We start from the raw sequence: 19,358 nt of genomic DNA, 5'->3' as shown, positions 1-19,358 counted from the left end.
AGTTAGGCAAAAAATATATATGGAGAGTCAATGCAGGCCTACGAAATGTTGCTGGTTTTCACCATCTGCAACATATGCATTTACCATCGTGTACCATGGTTTAACTTTTTTTTTTTTTTTTTAGTAGACTTTACAATACCTCCCTGGGCATTACAGTGCTTGCCTAGTCTGTGCCATGCTTTATTACACTGCTATGCCTTTACTGTGGTAAACTTTTATATGGAGGGTCATTCATGTAAATGTTTTAAGGCAGTAATTCAATAACATCAATAGAGCCAACATGCTGTCCTATTCAATCCAGTCTAATTTATTTTTACAAACGTAAAAACAAAAGGAGGAAAACACCTAAAGGCTTTTTAAGATAAAGTTTAGCCAAACTAAAAGAAAAGCACTGAACACACCCAGCTATTGATCCCAGATAGATTCCAGGGGACGGAGGGAGGGGGGGTATCTGCATACACTATCCCATTACCAGTACACTTTTCCATTTAATCACCCTTTTGGTTTCTTAAAGCAAAGCATTTAATTCAGGTATTAATACAGACATTAGACCATCCCAGTAAGTAATGAAAAAAACCAAACAAACCAGAGGTAAAGACCTCAAGTATCTTTGTCTGGGACGTTGCCCTTATGTGGATATGCAGAAATACAAACAGCGTTCTAAATATTAGGTCGTTCATAACTTCAGATATATTGTGTCAGATTGAGGAAAAAATATATAACCGGGCCAGATTTGGCAGCATAACATATTGGGAATTCTCATTAATCCTAACAAATTGCATTAGGTGGGTTGGTTATTGAGGGTTGTGGTGGCTTGTAAGCTATTTTATTGTATAAAAAAGAGCTGTTGTTCACCTTTCTACAAGAACTGCAGAAAAAAAAAATCTGAGAGAAACACTCTGCCCAAGTGAACAGTTGTTTTGCATTAGGCATTTGGCAGGAGAAAAAGAATAGGAGTTAAAATCATTAAACTGAGAAACTTTTATTACAACATGAGATGCGGAAAAAGCATGGAATGCCATCAACTGGAGCTGAACTGTTCACAGATGTTCCCTGTGACCGGTGGAAGAGGATATGGTTTCTGTTACGATTCTCAATATCTCTGCTCAAAGGTAGGAAGGGGCATCATTTGTGGTGTAAAATATTGTAGATTTCTGCTGCTTTGAATAATCTCCAATTCGGGATAATTGTATTTGTGCTGCGTGTTTTAAAGCAACAGGTAAGAATATACATACAATTTTTTTTTTCGATAGTAGTGAACCTAACAGTTAAACACGGTCAGTATAATGAGCTATTTTAATCGTGCACTCTGTCACCTTTTGCTGTAAGGTTATTGTGACCAATAAATATGGAGAATTTGTATTTATCAGACATAAAAAGTCAATTTAATATCCGACTAACATGATATCTATGATTATTTTAGTTAGGGAGGTGATATTGCCTGACTTTAGGCAAAAGTATATTAAAAGTTTTAATCTATCTTTATGGATAATATGAGGTTAATTACACTACTTGAAATTCATGTCATTCTGCAACTGTATAGTCGACTAGGGTTTATTACTATTTTAATGATTTCTGTTTTATTTAAAAGACTGTATGTTACTTTATGTACTTTGGATTGCACAACTTGTCTTCCTGTGATGAAGGTTTTGATGAAGATATTACTCGGTGAAGATATTAAGATATTGCTCGTTCAAAAGGGCTCAGACAGTTGAGATCCCTTCTCAATGATCTAGTGCATTTTGCAACCAGATATCCTTTCACAACACAAGGTCACCTTTGATATTTTGTTATCCCTGTTTTGCGGAAGCAGTTTTATTTCCCAACTGTTGTGAAGTTATCTGTCACACCTGTTTGTTAATTTTGATAATTTAATAAAGTTCTTATGGTACATTTAGCAACATTCACAATTATGTCATAAACAATAACTAGAATAATAACTAATGTTTCTTATTTTTATTCATTTGATCAGTCCATCCAAAGAGAAGTACGCAAATATCAAAGTAGTCTCAGTTCTGTGTTGCTCTCTGTGATTAGATGTGATCCCGATCACTCTGCTCATTTAGGTTTTGAAAGCCCATATGAACCAAAAGCTGTTCTGAACCCAGTGTCTTGAACTATGAATAGACAATTGTTTTTTTTGTTTTTGTTTTTTTTACGTTTTTTGCATAAATATACAAGATTGCAAATATATGTATATACAGTAGTATATTTATGTGTTGCAATAAAACACTTTATGACAATAAGACAATTTTCCAATAATATACTGAATCTGGTACCACCCATAATTATCCAAGGAATTCTCTAGAAAGGTTGCTGTTCAAAGATAAGGAAATTAGGTTATGGTGTCATAGCTTCAGATACAGATATAGTCTACAAAACCCATTTAAAATTCAAGGTGTTTCATAATAGTACATGTTAAAAATAAAATGGCTTTTTTTCTTTATCTAGTTTTAACACGAGTAGTATTAGAAACCATTCCACATCAGTAATACTATGTGGCTATTTTGAGGAATCCAAGATTTAGAGACAATTTTCAATTTTCTTGAACATTGCCTATGTTTTGTTTTGTATATTGTAACGTGTTTTCATTTTCAACTATTTACAGAAACCTATACGACGTAAAACATTGTCAGTTATGAAAAAAATGTAGTTTCCACAAGTGTACTCAAATCTTTGACTGGTACTGTGTGTGTGTATATATATTCCCTAAAGTCTGTTAATTTCCTCTCTCAAGCTGTGGTTCCAGATTAAAATGTTTTGCAGGAAACGTTCTTGTCAGATGTTAAAAATGAATCATTTTATGAAAAATAAATCACACTCCTCCAGAGCTAAAGGCAGACTAAAGAAACTGTATATAACAAATGTGTACCTCTTTTAATTATCTTTTGTATACATGGAAACTGAGCATGAAAAATGTTTTCGATTTGCAGTTAAGAGATCACTGGAGACAACTAGTTTTTCCTATTGATTGAGATTCCGTATGATTATATGATGCAAATTTTAGGGGCAGCCAAAGGCTAGGATCTATATATAATTTGTATAACGTATGATTCAACTATTGTCTGTTTTACATGACCAGAGGTCTGTAGGATTTTTGAAATGTTTTGTTTTGAGGTTGAGGTCTTATTACAATCAGTTGTGAGCTCATTCTTCCTGCCTCTAGTGTAGTAAATAACCGAATGTTACTTTATGAAAATAGGTCTATGGCCACTGTTTACTCTGAAAAAGAGGTAATGGCAAGGAATAAAAAGAAGAAAAATAAATAAAACGCGACGTCAGTGTTATGGAAGTTAATATTTATTTAAGGAATAAACAAAACAACGTTTAACTTTAACTGCTCTTTGGCATCCTTTGTTTTTTTAGTTAATTCACTGGGGTAAAGTAATTCCTGTGCAACTTATTCTTTACTCCTGGGAGATTTTTCTATTTTAACATGTTACATATTGTAAGGTCTTGCTGTAAAATAAAGACGTACACACTCAGGGGCCACGGACATGCACCCTGCCCCTGCTGCTATGCTGTCTCTGCTTGTGTTCAGAGCAATATAATGCTTTTATTACTTTTTGAAAAATGAACAAATATCCAAACAAATATTTAAATTATGAGCAAATATCTGAACATGAAAATCCTGTGTTTGTCCCAGCACTACTTTAGTGCTGTTTGAATGTTTTATGTTGTTTTTTTTTAAAACATAAATGTCCAAAAATACCTTTAAACCCAATCAGGTGTTGATAAAGAGTAAGTAGAGGGGTTAGTGTTATTTTATGTGTTATGTCTCATATTAACATAGGTTCCTATTGCTAAGAAATAAATCAAATATTTTGTATGGTGCCCATTTTAGGACATCCTCAGTCATCACCTCTCCTCGAGTCAATCCTCACCCCTCCTTGAGTCCCTCCTCGAGTCTATCCTCACCTCTCCTCGAGTCAATCCTCACCCCTCCTCAAGTCAGTCCCTCCTCAAGTTAATCCTCACCCCTCCTCGAGTCTATCCTCACCTCTCCTCAAGTCAATCCTCACCCCTCCTCAAGTCAGTCATCAATCCTCTTCGAGTCAATGCTCACCCCTCCTCAAGTCAATCATCAGTCCTTGAGTTTCTTCCAGGAGAGTGAGGGGTTGGACCAAGTCGTCTGAATCACCCAATCAAACAAGAGCAAAAAAACTATCAGTGTTTCCATTGGATTAAATAAATGTCAGTGTAGCCGCTGATTGGTACATGCGTTTTTACCTTTCTTCAGCATTTAATATGTATACTGTAAGCATTTTTAAAAAACACTTTAAACATTACGATGCGCAATTTCGTTATTTGAATTTGTTCAGATTTAAATTGTAAGGCAAATCTTCTCAGCATACGACATCAGACAAAACTGTTTTTTTTTTGGTTTATATTTTGTGTAACAAAACAATCTATCGTTTTCTGAAGAAAAGCATTAGAAAATAGACAATTGTGTCTTTGTGAAGAAAAAGCAAGCTTACCCCATGTATCTGTTACAAATATTGTAGCGACCCAGGCACCATTCTGTGTCTGCTGGACTTTTATGTTGTCCCATTTGTTTGTCTTGTCTGTCTTGTCCTGTGCACATGTTACACCACGCCACCACGCCACCTAGAATGGGAGAAGAGCAGTGTGGCAGGCTGGCGAGTGGATAGCGGCCCAGAGACAGACTGCAGTTCAAAAAAATAACTATTTTATTATAAATAAACACAAAAATGAAAGGGCACAAGGGCCAAAACAAAGCAATTTAAACACAAAAAGAAAGACAAAAAGCAAAACTTACAAAAATAACAATTTCCAGGCTGGGCAATGCCTTCACTGGATTCAAACTTTCCAAACACCAAAAAACCAACCTACTTCCTCAGCTCCCTCCTCTTTAATGGGAAGCAGAGGCCTCCTTTTATGTCAGGTGGCTGGGTGCTGATTGATCGTTAAACTAATCATCTAATCAACCCCAGCCACATGAACACAATGAACCCAGGCAGGTAGGGGACTTTAACCCCACCCCTGCCAATTTCTAAAGAGCAGAGCTGTGCTCTGCCACAAGCAGGGATAGACCCGGTTGGTCAATCTGGGTAAAGTGGGCGAGAGCAGGGGGGGTGGGGGTATAAGTATCGCCTGCGCGGCAGATTGAGAAGGAGAAAGCTGAATGAAAGAGGTAGCGTGGGAGGGTTCAGGCACAGAGCGGGGCCTAGCCATGGAGCCCTGGTAAAAGATGGCCTGTGAGATGGGGCCTGCGTAAGAGTGTGAGAGAATGGAGTCTGAGGAGAGAGTGGGTCACTACAATATAAAAAGACAGTATGAAGACATGATTGTGTTATTGTAGAAGAAATGCAAACTTAAGATTTATTCTGAGTTCCGCCGTCCGAGTTTACCCAGTCCCTACACAAACACACACTTTATTAAATCAAAAAATGATTAATGACGGGGTTATCATTCAATCAATTTATTTTTATATAGCGCTTTTCATGTAAGACATCTCAAAGAGCTTCACATACAAAATTAAGTTAAATAAAAAAATACATCGAAACTGTTTAAAAAACAAACAAACAGTGAAGTCTGATGCCGTATGCTGAGAAGATGTGCCTTACAATTTAAATCTTCAGGGAGAGGGGTATTGCTGCAGAACGCAGACTCGCACAGCATAGATCTCACAGGCAGCTCACAAAAGGTAGTGCTGCGTATCATTATATTCTATAGCCCGGTCACATGATAAGGGTTTATTTCATAACAATAACTTAACCCTAATCCCAAGGTTCATTGGGTGTTCGCAGTAACTTTAAATACACACGATAATAACCTAACCCTAAACCTAAAGATGTGCTGTAGTTTGCTGGGCAAAAAACAAACAAACAAAAAAAAACACATGTGTGGATGTACAGATTTTCAAGAATTTTCACTTAATACAGAAATGCCGATGCTGGTGCTGTTATGGAATGCAGAAAAAGATAAAAACACACGTAGATGAAGGCAACAAACATTGCTTAGAATCTGTCTCTGTCTTGGGAACGGCCTCCTGTTAGTATAACAAAACAAAGAAAAAAGTGTGTCTGTGGTTCATGTATATCTATACACAGACAGACATTGTTTAAACTGCTATATGGCACACAGTGGTTTGCAGAAGTATTCATCCCCTACTAATAATGTCAGATTTTGTTGAATTACAAATAATCTATGCACAGTTTTTCAAACTTTTTTTTTTTTTTTATTCAAAGCTGTAGTGGTTAAACTGAACACTGTTATATGAGGAGGAGGCTAAATGTCAGTAAAACTTGCAAAGAAAATGTACAAAGTGAAATATACTGGTTGCATAAGTATTCAGCCCCTTAAGTCAGTACTTAGTGGAAGCACATTTTGCAGCAATTACTGCTATTAGTCTTTTTGGATAGGTAGCTTTGCACAGTAGGATGGTGAAATTTTTGTCCATTCTTCATGGGACAATTGTTCCAGTTCTGATAAGTTTGTTGGGGATTGTCGATGGACTGCAATCTTCAAGTCTCGCCATCAATTTTCAATTGGATTCAAGTCAGGAATTTGACTGGGCCACTCAAGAACATTAATTTTCTTCTTGTTCAACCACTCCAGTGTGGCTTTGGCTTTGTGCTTCGGGTCATTGTCCTGCTGAAATGTAAATTTCCTCCCCAGTTTCAGTCTTGGCTGACTCAAACAGGTTTTCCTTAAGGATTCACCTGTACTTTGCGCCATCCATTCTCCCCTCTATCCTGACAAGCTTCTTAGTCCCTGCTGAAGAGAAGCATCCCCATAACATGAAGCTGCCACCACCATGCTTGACAGTTGGGATGGTGTTGACTGGGTGATGTGCAGTGTTGGGCTTGCGCCAGATGTAATGCTTGGAATTTAGACCGAAAAGTTCAGTTTTTGTCTTGTCTGACCACAAAACCTTTTTCCACATGTCTGCAGTATCATCTACATACTTTTTCTCAAACTCCATAGTGCTTTAAGATCAGGCTTTCTGAGTAATGGCTTCTTTCTTGCCACCCATCCATACAGGCAAAGCTTTGTATAGGGACTGGCTTATTGTTGATGTGTGAACACTGACTCCGATCTTAGACACAGAACTTTGCAGATCTCTCAAGGTCAGTGTTGGTTTCAGAGTGAAATCCCAAACCAGTTTCCTGCCTGCCCAGCTGCTTGATTTGGGAGGGCGACCTGATCTAGGTAGTGTCTGGGTGGTATGATGCATCTTCCACTTCTTAATGATGGACTTCATTGTGCCTTTGAAATTTTCTTGTACCCACTTTATCCCTGACTTGTTTCGAAAGCTCCTTGGTCTTCATGGTTGCTTTGTTGGATCACTATGTGAGTTGCACCTTGAAAGTCTTTATATACCTGAGGGAAATGATCTACAAGTTAAACCAATTTGAGTACACACAGACTAGAAGCATTTCACTAAATTTGTGACCTTTCAAACAAATAATTTGCACCTGAGCTGATTTAGGTCTGCAGTAGCAAAGGGGCTGAATACTTATGCAACTGAGATTAGTTTGGTTTTCTCTGTAAATCTTACTTATTTATATTCTATATGCATTTTTAACTTTATCAATGTGGAGTAGTTTGTGTAGATTCCACATGTAAAGCCAATTTGAAAGCCACGTGGAGTAAGCTCAGGTGCCAACAAAATGTGAAAACTTTGAAGGGGGGGGGGGGTATTTCTGCAAACCACTATATATTGGTGCACGGAGTATGGATTATCATGATTTAAAATATATAGTTTTATTTAGGCACAGGGATTGCACAATCACTTCATGTGCTGATTAAAGTGGGTATTAGTATGAAAGCACGGGGAGCACAATTAGTTCACGTGCAGATGTACCGAGATTCCAATTGAATGATTGATTAGCAATCGAGTCTCGGTACAGCTGCATAAAAGATGCAGTGTTTCACTCACTTATCCCAATCTGCTGTGGATTTACTTTCATTTCAGTCGCAATGCTGTGTGTTTCTTCCTGGTCTGACGTCACCGCTCAAGCCAGCTTGCTGCAGATGGTGTCCTGCGTGGTATAAACAACACCTCCAAGACGCAGGCCAGGAACGTTACTGCTGGTGAACCTTTTTGTTGTTTTGAAGAACTTTTTTTTGTGTGTGTGCATGTGTATTTTTTGAAAGGAAGAAAAGAGAAAATAGGGAGAAGAAGCCAAAGGGGAAAACAGAGGAAGCAGGGAAGTGAACCCTGTGATCCGGTCATGTGACCGCATGCAGTGGGTCTACAGGGAGTACTCCATTGTGGAGCAGGAGGACATGGAGTGGTGCTCTTACTGCTATCGCTTTGGGCATGAGAAAGAAAGCTGCCCAGAAGTAGACAGGGACACAAACTAGGAAGGGGATGAGCCTGAAGTCCTGTTGTGTCTAGCACCCACAAGGGAGGTGCCCGAACCTCCAGTGCCACCGGTGCTATGGCCAGAATACACCGCACACCTGCCAGCTACATGGCAGGTTAGCCGCTGGGATGGCTACTTCCGCCTGGTCGAGACCTTGAGTTGGTGCCCTTCCTGCCCCTGCCCTGGAGAGGAGGAGGAGGGATGACCGGAGGGCAGCTGGGAGGCTTACCTCAGTACTCTCGAGGCCTTGAACCTGTTCTGTGTCTGTGCAGAGTGGGGCTAATTTGTGGTCAACTGCCCCCTCCTCCAGAAAGAGGAAGTGAAGAAGCACCAGTTCCCAGCATGAGAGGAAGATGCCCCACTGTCTCCAGCGCGAGAGGGAAAGCCGCACCCATCTCCAGAGGTAGGAAACTACCTGCTGCACCCGCCTCCACCGTCATGGGAGGACTAATGCTGAGCCCTTTTACAGTGATATTCACTGTCAATGATTTCCAGAGCTATTTCTAACACATTCTATCAATGGGGAAAAACACAAGCCATGTGTTCTGTTGGACCCTTCACAAAATGTTTCTATTCCTTGACAATAAAGCTGGGCCTACTCAAATGTCTCATATATGTAATTGACTTTCCTCTCCCATTGTGTTGCGTGTCCCTTGCTAGTAACTACTTGGGTTAAAAGTGTATTTTTTATACCAAGCCTTGCTTTGACATCTGTAAGTAGCTGGACCCCTACCATTTTTAATCATCCATTAAATGTTAGCTTCATAATACAAGGAATGCAGTAGTTGCTATTGCAACTGCAAAATACTAACAATGAATATTTAATGGTTCCAGATAAACAGTTTGCACAGAGCATTTTTTAACAGTTCAAGGGTCCCCATAGGTGACTATTACCCTATCGGGGTAGATATGTCATGAGGTGTTTATCATTTTATCATTCTCATAATCATGTTCCATTTTACACTAAAACACACATTACTAAGTTCCTTCATAGTTTAAATAAGCACACCTTATCATAAATCGGTCACGTAATGGAGAAATGAGCTTGCCAAAACTGTATGTCACTCACTGGGACCAATTGGCCTGCTCCCTTTTATGACTTGCCATAATAAATTACATCTTCAAGCTCGGTTATATCTCAGAATATTACATTGTACAAGGAACACAAATATGTAAATCCTAGTTAAAATCGGATGGGGTACTACAATAATAATATTTTGGGCTTTGACATTGCTATTATAACTATATAATTTATTGAGAAAAAAGTTACAGTGATAAAATAATCAAAACCATTATGTAATTGCTAAAGTATGTATTAACTCAAAAATCATCCTAAATCTTGCAATCTGCATGCAATGGCCCCTTTAAAATGTACTGCTGCATGTTCAAGGCACAAACTCTTTAAAATCAGCATAAGACAAATAAGGAAATTACTTATCAACAATTAAAGAAAACACAGACTGTTTAAAAGCATTAATGTATAGTGAAATCAATTCATGGTTTCAAATATGATATTACACACAGAAATATGGTAAAGTACAGTAAAGACCACGTAGGCATGGTAAATTTAAAGCATAACAATGATAAAGTGAAACATTACTGGACAGCTGAATACAAAACAGTATGATTTAGACATGTTGAATTTCTTAAGGAATAGTATTAAACTGGGACAAATACATGCTAGATTTCAACAGCATTTACTTTACCTAGACTGTATTTTAATGGTACAGTAAGTGCAGTATAAACATAAGAACAAGAAAAGAATGAGAGAAAGCTATTCAGCTCATCAACGGTCATCAGGTTACTAATAGAAAATTTATCTCAGGACCGTATCCAGACAGCCCTTGGAGGAGCACAATGAATCAGAAAAAAAGCATGTCTTGGCAACCCACTACTCTGTGTGGCCACTGACATTTTGGTGTGAATAGTTTTATGAATTTGTTTTAACTGAATTTTCCTCATCTTGCACTTCATGCTATTGACAGTACATATCTCATTAAATTACCATTTTGCAATAATCTTGATTCATGGGCAGAATTTGAAACAGGTTCCGTTTTCTAATATCAACCTTGAATAATATGTTAAAACAACCATATGGGACAGTACATTTTAACATCATATTAGCAAATAATATGAAGATTTATTTTTATAAATTGCCAGGCAAAAACTAGATTTTTGTTCTGCAGTGCAAGGAACCAACCAGTATTTAAAGCTATGTATCCAGAGAAGAAGACTTTAATATTTTTTAAAACTCAATTATCCCCAATTTTAATGCAGAAGAGCGGGTAAAGTAATAAAACAGTAAATGACAGAGGTATAATAGTCTGCTTACTACATTTCGTAATGCAGTAAGTCACCCACTGCAATGTCTTAATTCATAGTGGCATATATGTGCCAATGTATGTATTATTGTGCTACAGTAATCCATCGTGTATCCGCCCGTCACATATCTGTTTATTTGCCATGATCAGCCTCTTCAGCAACGTTAGGTTTTTACTGAATACAGAAGATTAGTTCTGATATTGTAGATCCTACCAATGTTTCCGTACACTGTGTTGTATGTGTTCCGTGAGCAACCATAGCTGGTAATGTCACGTGAGCTGTTGTTCAAAGTGCTGACTTCATATGTAAATAAATCCTGTTTGCCTGCGGGGCGTATCAACTTCACCCTCCATCTCAATCTCCTACCTGTCACTCAGCAGCGAATGCACGCACCCACATGGCAGACGGCTACTCTGTCACAAGAATTAATACCCCATATCTTTCTAATCAAAGGATTTAGGGGAGCTTGTTAATAAAAACTGAATCTCAAAACAATACTTGTGTGAATATAGTAATTGTTACTGCCGTGTATAATGGTATTTAAAACAGGATTCATTCATCCGACATTCATACATATCCGCCCTTTCTCTTGTCCCCCCGCAGTCAGATATGTAATGGATTACTGTATTATAAAGCAAGTTATAATAACAAAAGAAATGCCACTACGCCTACTTGGGCCAGAACAGAAAGAGTTGAATAGTGTAAGTAAAAAAAAAATAGTCAAAGGTCGATTCATCGCCATATTAAAAAAAAAAGAAAAAAAAACACATGATAAATCATGTATTTGACAATGTCCGTTGCTGTATTGTGAACATACTGTTTCGCAACATTATGGGTGGTTGTGCACTATACTTTTTAACTGCATGGAATTTTTACAAACTATTAATGTCCTAAAATGTAATTTATATGTTAATGGATTGCAACAGCGACTGCACTATACGTGGTGTACAGCTAGTTGAATACCGTTTCAGAGGTTGACTGTCACGTTTCTGTTTGACTAGTAAAAATTGTAACTAGTATAAATATATAATTGGGGGACAGTGGGATTAAAACAATTATGTGGGATCTTTGGACGATTTGCATTTTTACCTACAATTCTAATGTAAACTTTGTGAAAAAAGACAAAGTATCCCTGGTAGCATAATATAGAGATAACTTCAAAAGTCTGCAAATATGAAGTCATTGCCTCAAATGGTTTCTGAGATACAATACTTTCACATTGTATCGACAGCAGCTTTGCAAAAAAAAAAAAAAAAGGTTCATTTTCTCGAAGGCCTCCCAAAATTGAACCTGAACTAGATAATCACAGAATACACCAGTAAAAACAATACCTCGAAACGTTTGGTCTTTATCTTTGGGAAACCAAAAAGTCACATGACTCCAACATGGCAGCCATCTTAGGTCACAGGTCGAAGTAAAGGGTGCAGTTAGATGACTTTATGGACGCAGTTTTCACAACCCTGAAAATATGAAGTTGTCAGTTTAAATGTTTTATTGTTACGCTTGCAAGGTTTTCAGGCAGGAAATCTACAGTACAAGTGCTTGGTACATTCACTGGTTAATCTACAAGCCTATTACCGGCAAGTTCCCATTAACCAATAACGTATATAAGCCTATTTCACTCAAATTACCACCTTGTCCCCAACCACTACCACCTCACTCCCAGTCTTGTCCCGAGTGGGGGAGTATACGATGTTCCTCTGCCTAATATTTATTGTTCACCAGGATGAAGATGTCGTATAGATTATTTTATTGTTTTTTAGCAGGTGGCACCGAAGGCTGTGCTCCAACTAGTTTTATTCTGCTTATTTTTCTTCATCCATTGTTGGGTTTAATGTTTTTGGGAATCTATAAGATTTTGTATTATAATAAAGGTGGTCATTTAATACAAGATTGTCCTCACTCAAAAGATATTAGCAATATTAGGTGTGGCAGCTGCTGTTTTGAAATGATGCAATTATCTTTCTAAATGCAGCATTGTTTTTCTCTTTTAGATTCCAAAATGTTAATAGTGATTTGTACTGTAAGCTTGATTCACTGCATCAGTGGACAGCTGCTGGACAACAAGTTTAAAGGACATTCCCCCCAGTATATCTGCAGCGTACCTGGTTTGCTTGGTCCTCCGGGGCAACCAGGAGCCAATGGACCACCTGGAGCACACGGGCGCATTGGACTGCCAGGACGAGACGGAAGAGATGGAAGGAAGGGAGAGAAAGGAGAAAATGGAGACACAGGTATCCACATTACAACACTGCTCTGTAGGGGTGTGACAGGATGCGAGTGGTATGGGGAATAAGGCAATGACCAAACAATTCAACTGCAGTTTCAAAAGGTGCATGTTTATTAAACAATAACAATCCACCTCTGTAACAACAATGGTATGGTGGAAATTAAACGCGACGTGTTTCAGTCACAAATAATAATACAGTACACCAATTGTAATCCCCACGGTTCACGAAACAGTGCTTTCCAAACGGGATGGTGGTGCTTGTCTGTGTTGTGCAGTGAGGGTAGTTCTCAGGGGTTTGTGCTGGCACCATGGCTGCAGCTCCTAGTCCTCCTCTGCAATACAAATCACAAAACAAGAACACAGCGCTCTGGTGCATTAGTAACACCAGCCTAAGGAGCCGTAGTCACGTAATTGCGTCCTCTTTGTACTGCCAAACTCCTCCCTGCGATCATCCCAGCACCACGCTCTATCCAATCGTTGCGCTCCACAACTGTACCAGTTGTGCTTTACAGACTGACCTCTGCCCAAGGCTTGGGATATTCTATACAGTAATGACCGGAAAAAATGTGGTGAGGATATGTGAGCAGCCGGTTGCCTTCCCCTCAATAGACTGAACCTGCCCCCAGAGGTTGGCAAGCGTAGGGTCATTTCTCTGTTCCCACACTAGGTCAACATCGCTGGGAGGCCAAGACTTCGAAAGCAACAGAAGTAGGTCAGCTTAGGAGATGTGGATCCCAAAACAGTATTGAGTGAGTTATCATAGAGTAATATGTTCCTGGAGTGGGACGTTCCTTTTAGTGGGACTATCGCTCGTCATTTTGTGTGGCAAACTTATTTTTAGCTTTGGTTTCTTTATTATATGTGACATTAGAAGTTACCATTGTTGGTACCCTAGTGTCAGTACTGTGTTGAAATTAAATCTGCACACCTGAGTGGCATATCAACACCAATGCTCTGTGTCAGTATTACCAGCACATGTAACACAGCACACTGTTACAGGGTCGTATTGGCCGCCTGGGATTCCCCAGCCAAGTTGGGGCCTTGTTGGGTAGCCCACCACTCACAAGGCCATCTGGCTGCAGTTGCCAGACCGCTCGAACACCACCAGACAGGCCTCAGGGCCACCCTCCAGCGACGTTTTGGGAGTATGATTGCTGGTTCTGCCACTAGTTTCCTCCCATGGTCATCTGCCCCATGAAGGTTGCGTAAAATTTCCGGTGCTCCACCTGTTGTTGAGCCTCCCTCGACTCTTGCGCCTCCAACATCGAGCCACGATACTCGGTCCAGCCTTCCGGTTCAGAATCTCTTTTCTGACTCCACTTGTGACAGGATGTGAGTGGTGTGGGGAATAAGGCAATGTCCAACTAGTTAAACTGCATTTTCAAAAGATCTGTATTTATTAAATAATGAACAATAACAATCTACCCCTATACCAGCAATGGTATGGAGGAAGTAAACGCGGCGTGTTTCAGTCATAAATAATAATACTACAGTACAACAATTGTAATCCCCGCGGTGCACAAAACTGTGCTTTCCAAACAGGGGATGGTGGTGCTTGTCTGTGCTGTGCAATGACGTTAGTGCTCAGGAGTTCGTAACTGCGTCTCCTTTGTACTGCCAAACTCCTCCCTGTGATCAGCCCGGCACCACGCTCTATCCAATCCCTGCATGGAACACAGCTGATCACAATGGATTTGTTCAGCAAACTCGCAGCTACGCACTTCCTCCAAAATGGCTAACTTCAGGTTCCCAGCTACCATCAAGTCACCCTATCTATGGGAAAGCATATCACCAACCTTATACAGCGCCCTTTCTGGTCGGGAGAGAGATTTGCAGCTCAGATTCCTCCTCTCTCTGTCACAAGGGGCTTAAAGTAATTATAGCTAGCAAAATAGTTCAAGAAATCTAATTCTCTTTGTACTGTACTTTCATTAGCTACATAGGTCTCTAATGTGCAGTTTAGAAAGAAACACGTTATAACAAACATGGCTTTTCATTTTAAAACAGACATCCAACACTACACTAAGTTAAAGACAGCTCTCAGTTTGCTTGCCTTGACTTCCAGGAAGCCTGTTACTGTTTTACTTCCTTGGTCATTTCACCCCAGCAATGTCTTCTGGGTTCAAGAATGTTACTGGCAGAAAGCATGTCAGTTAATAGGAGAAGCAGCTGATTGGTTATTGACTGGAAAGAAGCTAATGAAGGGATCATGACAGCTTCACCCACCAGCAGAAATGACCCAGAAGTACAAGACAGTCCAAAAGCATAGCTTTTTAACCTTTCTCCAAACCTTGTGTAGTACCAGATATCCTGTTAAAATGAAAATATGTGTTTGCTAGAACATATATATTTTTTCAAAACTGCACATTTGAGACCTATAAAATGAATGGATGTACATGGTAGAGAAAACTGATAGAACTATTTTGTTAGTTACAATTAATTTAAGGATAACGGCTGGAGTTTACGGAAATGTATTCAAAACAAGCTAATATATTAATTGTATTTATTAAGTCTTACACTGCACACAATGCTGTTTTAGTATGCATGTTTCACATTCTTCATGACACTACATACTTATTGCAACAGGCAATTTTTTAAAAATGAACCAAGTTGTTGAGTTGCCTATTTCTTAGTGAATCATGAGAAAATCACATAAACATGTTATTCACACAAGACAGGAGACACACTATTAAAAGGAAGTTCCAAACGCTGCATGTCTCCAGTGGTCTTTGCAAACATGAAGCAACACCCCCTTTCTTTTCTGTTAACAGATCAAGAGGTAGCTGTATCTACCTCCAGTAGTAAACAAATCGTTAAGTCTGACAGTCTTCCAAGGTCATGGTTGTTTAAATACATGACTCTTTTTCAGGTCTAAGAGGGAACTCAGGTCCCGCTGGAAGAACTGGGGAAAAGGGGGACAGAGGACTAACAGGCAAGAAAGGACCTGACGGATTTGCAGGCGTCAAAGGAGTGCTAGGCCCAGAAGGTCCTCCTGGGGAGAAAGGAGACAAGGGACAACGAGGGCTGCCAGGACAACCAGGAGTCTGCAAGTGCGGCAGCCTGGTGCCTAAATCAGCCTTTACAGTCGGTATAACCACCAGCTACCCTGAGGAAAAATCCCCCATAGTATTCAACAAAGTCCTTTTCAATGAGGGAGAACACTACAACCCCACCACTGGGAAGTTCGTATGTGCTTACCCGGGTATTTACTACTTTTCCTATGACATCACACTGGCCAACAAACACCTGGCAATTGGACTAGTACACAATGGCCAATATCGTATAAAGACTTTTGACGCCAATACAGGGAACCATGATGTTGCTTCTGGATCTACAGTTATGTACTTGAATCCAGAGGATGAAGTCTGGCTGGAAATCTTTTTCACTGATCAGAATGGCCTGTTTTCTGACCCAAACTGGGCTGACAGTTTGTTCTCTGGGTTTTTACTTTATGCAGATACAGACTACTTTGATGCACTTTCAGAAGATTATTCGTGAAAAACTGACTATATAATACTGGTTGGCAACATTATAATAAATGTTAAGTTCAGGTTTAAGTATTAAGCAATGTGCAAAACAGAACTAATGAAGTAACTATATACAAGTTTGCTACAAGTGGGTTTATTATAACAAATAATTAGTGGCTGGTGCTATGTATACGGTTCATATACCATACTTTCCAACATTTTGATATCCAAAGTTCTCTTGGCACCCTGTGTTTTCACACTGGGCATAACAGATTGGTGTTGTTACAACACAAAACCCAAGATGAATCAAAATGATCTTAGAGATAGCAAAATCTTATGAATTAGATACGGTAAATCTTCTGCCATAATCATACTATTGAACTTTCAAGTATTTTAACACAATAAAACTTTTAAAAAAGCTAGTTGGGACCTTTGAGGTGATTTTAGATAAGAATGGCCCACAGAAAATACAATAACACCTGAAACCCAACTGGCTGTGTTTTGTGTTTTTCCAATTAAAAAAAATGATTTGTTAATAAAGAATCCCCAAAATTAATTTAGAAAAAAAAAAAAAAGAAGCATGCGAGAAACAGTTTTGTCCCACAACTCACATCTGGAAACTAACTTGGAATGACAATGAATTTCCAGATGGGCTGTTAAGGCTGATGAGGGACTAACTTTTCAAAAAACATATGCATAAAGAGCTGTTTCTGCTGAGTTTTAAGACTGAGTTGTTAGGGTTTGTATTTAATAAAGTTGTATATGGTTTCTCCTTAAATGGCAGCTGTATCTAGTACGAGTTAAATGTATATTGTTATGATTAATGTAGGTGATGTAAATCACCTACTGTGGAAACACAAGCAGGATTTAATGGTAGCAGTACAGCAGATTCTAAACCCAGCTAGACCGAACTGACCTATAATCCAATTCATGCTTGCATAATGAAATACACGCTAATAGCAGCTGTAAGAAACAAAACTTCATAACTAAGTGATGAATGTGTGAAATATTTACATGTTTTTTTTTTACTCAAAGAAATCTAAGTTATTTTTGAAGAAAATAAAAATAATTAAAAAAAAAAAAAAAAAAACAACATAAGATAGGCATTTTTAGTATTGTACAGATTACAAACAGAACAAATCACTAATTAGTGAGAGTCTATTATATTTAAATCTGCCATTTCAAATAGATTAGGGGTACACTCTGAAACCAAGTGTACTCATCATATGCAGGTACCTGTTTTGGTAATAAAAAATTTAAAAAAGCTTTAAATTGATCATAAATATTGATCTTTGATATGCATAAAACATAGTTAAATACTATACATAGTTTTACCTTCCTGCACTGTAGATGTGTGTAGCCTTTAATCTATGAGATGACTAAAGTTACCTGTAAGCAGAAATGCACTCCATGCTGTAGGATTACTTGCACAATAACCTCATTCTTACACTTTCTGTAAAATCTTATTAATATTGATTATTTTGTTTTGATCTTCATTTTCCAATGTATGAATCTGCTTTTCTTTTGTATTTCTATCGAACAGCTTTGAAACCCCACTGAGAGCCCGATCCAAAGCTTGGTAAATTATACTGAGGTTTGGTTCTAAACAAGGTTAATAGATATTTTTAATATTTAAGTAGACATCATGACTTCATCGATCAAAATACGTCATTCAATTTAAGCTGAGATAAAAAGCAAAGGAAAAGTATATTTTAAAGCAGATAACATTGACAAAATCCACTTGCTGAGTTTTGAATATCAAGCCTGTGAGTGTATTGCAAATTATAATTCCAATCAGATCTCTCTGTTGTCCTAGGATATGTCACTATATATTACAGCTTTTGATTTCTGTAGTTTATGCAGTGGAACTAGTTTAAGATGAAAAAAAAAAACATAGCACAGACTATTGCAGAAGAAAGAAAAGTAAAAAAGTAGAAATGTTAAGATGTATTCAGTATTCGAGAAAAGAAAAATGTAAGCAGACCATGTTTTATGGAATTTTTGAACTTGGGGGGGGTTAACATTCCAAATTAAAAAATAAACGACTTGGCAGGCCTCGTCGATTATTACAGTTCACAATGTTTACCTCCTAGTACACTACACTTAAAATACACAGACAACTTAGGGAAAGTCATTCCATGAAAGATTAGAACACCTCACAAAAGGAGAAAGGGGTTCCTGGGCATATGAAAGCATGTTTTGGGTTTTCTAATAATAATTCATCCATTAGTAAAAGGAGTTGAGCAACTCCCCTTGGTCTACTTGAGCTAGAATGACCCAATACTATTTTGATACCTCTAATGCTGTCTCTGTATGAAGACAAATCATAAACACAAATATTTTCTTTAGCACTATTTATTGTTGTCTCAGAGGGAATTGCACTTAACCTAATACATTGTGTCTTAAAATTTATATACGTTTAAAACTACATTAAGATGAATCACTGTTTGCCAAATTAAATGTGTGTCCATGTAAATTGCATGCTGCTGTTATATATAAACAGAAAAAAAACCCCTAATAAATAATATTCTATTTTATTGCTGGCATGCATACACAACCTCACAACAAGTATTCGGAAAGATGAAAGTTAAAAAATATATTTTGTTTCATATAACCTTTTTGACTTGATCTGTTGGGACCTCAATTCTGCCAACAACACTGAGCTTAGGGTTGTAAAACAAGTAACCCCAGCTGGGACAGATATTGTTGAGCAATTAACCAACATACTTTCTGAATGTGTTGTCGCTTTAATATGTTTTTAATATACAAAATGAAAAACATTCCCAAGTGCCTTATTAAGCCAAGCCAAGCTGATATTTATGGCCACTATTTTTTTTTTTTATCCCAATCAATTCCATGCAAAAATGTAAATGGTACTGCATTTATTGTTTTTGATGTAATTTTATCCATATATGTAGAGTTGACAGTTTACCATTTCCTCTCAAGTACTGACTTATTGTCCAAAACACATGGCTAAAAAAAAGACAATACCTGCAGCCATTG

General features: G+C 38.2%; 1 protein-coding gene across 1 annotated transcript; it reads left to right on the top strand.

Moving 5' to 3' along the window:
- Positions 1–1,005: 1,005 nt before the first annotated feature.
- On the top strand, positions 1,006–19,037 carry LOC121324607 (complement C1q tumor necrosis factor-related protein 7-like). Its single transcript, XM_041266678.1, has 3 exons — positions 1,006–1,112; positions 12,653–12,892; positions 15,758–19,037. The coding sequence occupies exons 1-3, from the start codon at positions 1,016–1,018 to the stop codon at positions 16,384–16,386; spliced, it is 966 nt and encodes a 321-aa protein (XP_041122612.1). The 5' UTR covers positions 1,006–1,015; the 3' UTR covers positions 16,387–19,037.
- Positions 19,038–19,358: the final 321 nt, after the last annotated feature.

Source organism: Polyodon spathula, chromosome 1 (assembly GCF_017654505.1).
Source record: "Polyodon spathula isolate WHYD16114869_AA chromosome 1, ASM1765450v1, whole genome shotgun sequence".
Taxonomy (NCBI): Eukaryota; Metazoa; Chordata; class Actinopteri; order Acipenseriformes; family Polyodontidae; genus Polyodon; species Polyodon spathula.
This window is presented reverse-complemented; position numbering and strand designations above follow the sequence as displayed.

Bases quoted from the DNA above. Each gene is read 5' to 3' on its own strand.
- LOC121324607 (XM_041266678.1), top strand. From the start codon at position 1,016: ATGCCATCAACTGGAGCTGAACTGTTCACAGATGTTCCCTGTGACCGG. The intron at 1,113-12,652 runs GTAGGAAGGGGC...TTTCTCTTTTAG, and splicing joins CTCAATATCTCTGCTCAAAG to ATTCCAAAATGTTAATAGTG. The intron at 12,893-15,757 runs GTATCCACATTA...ACTCTTTTTCAG, and splicing joins AGGAGAAAATGGAGACACAG to GTCTAAGAGGGAACTCAGGT.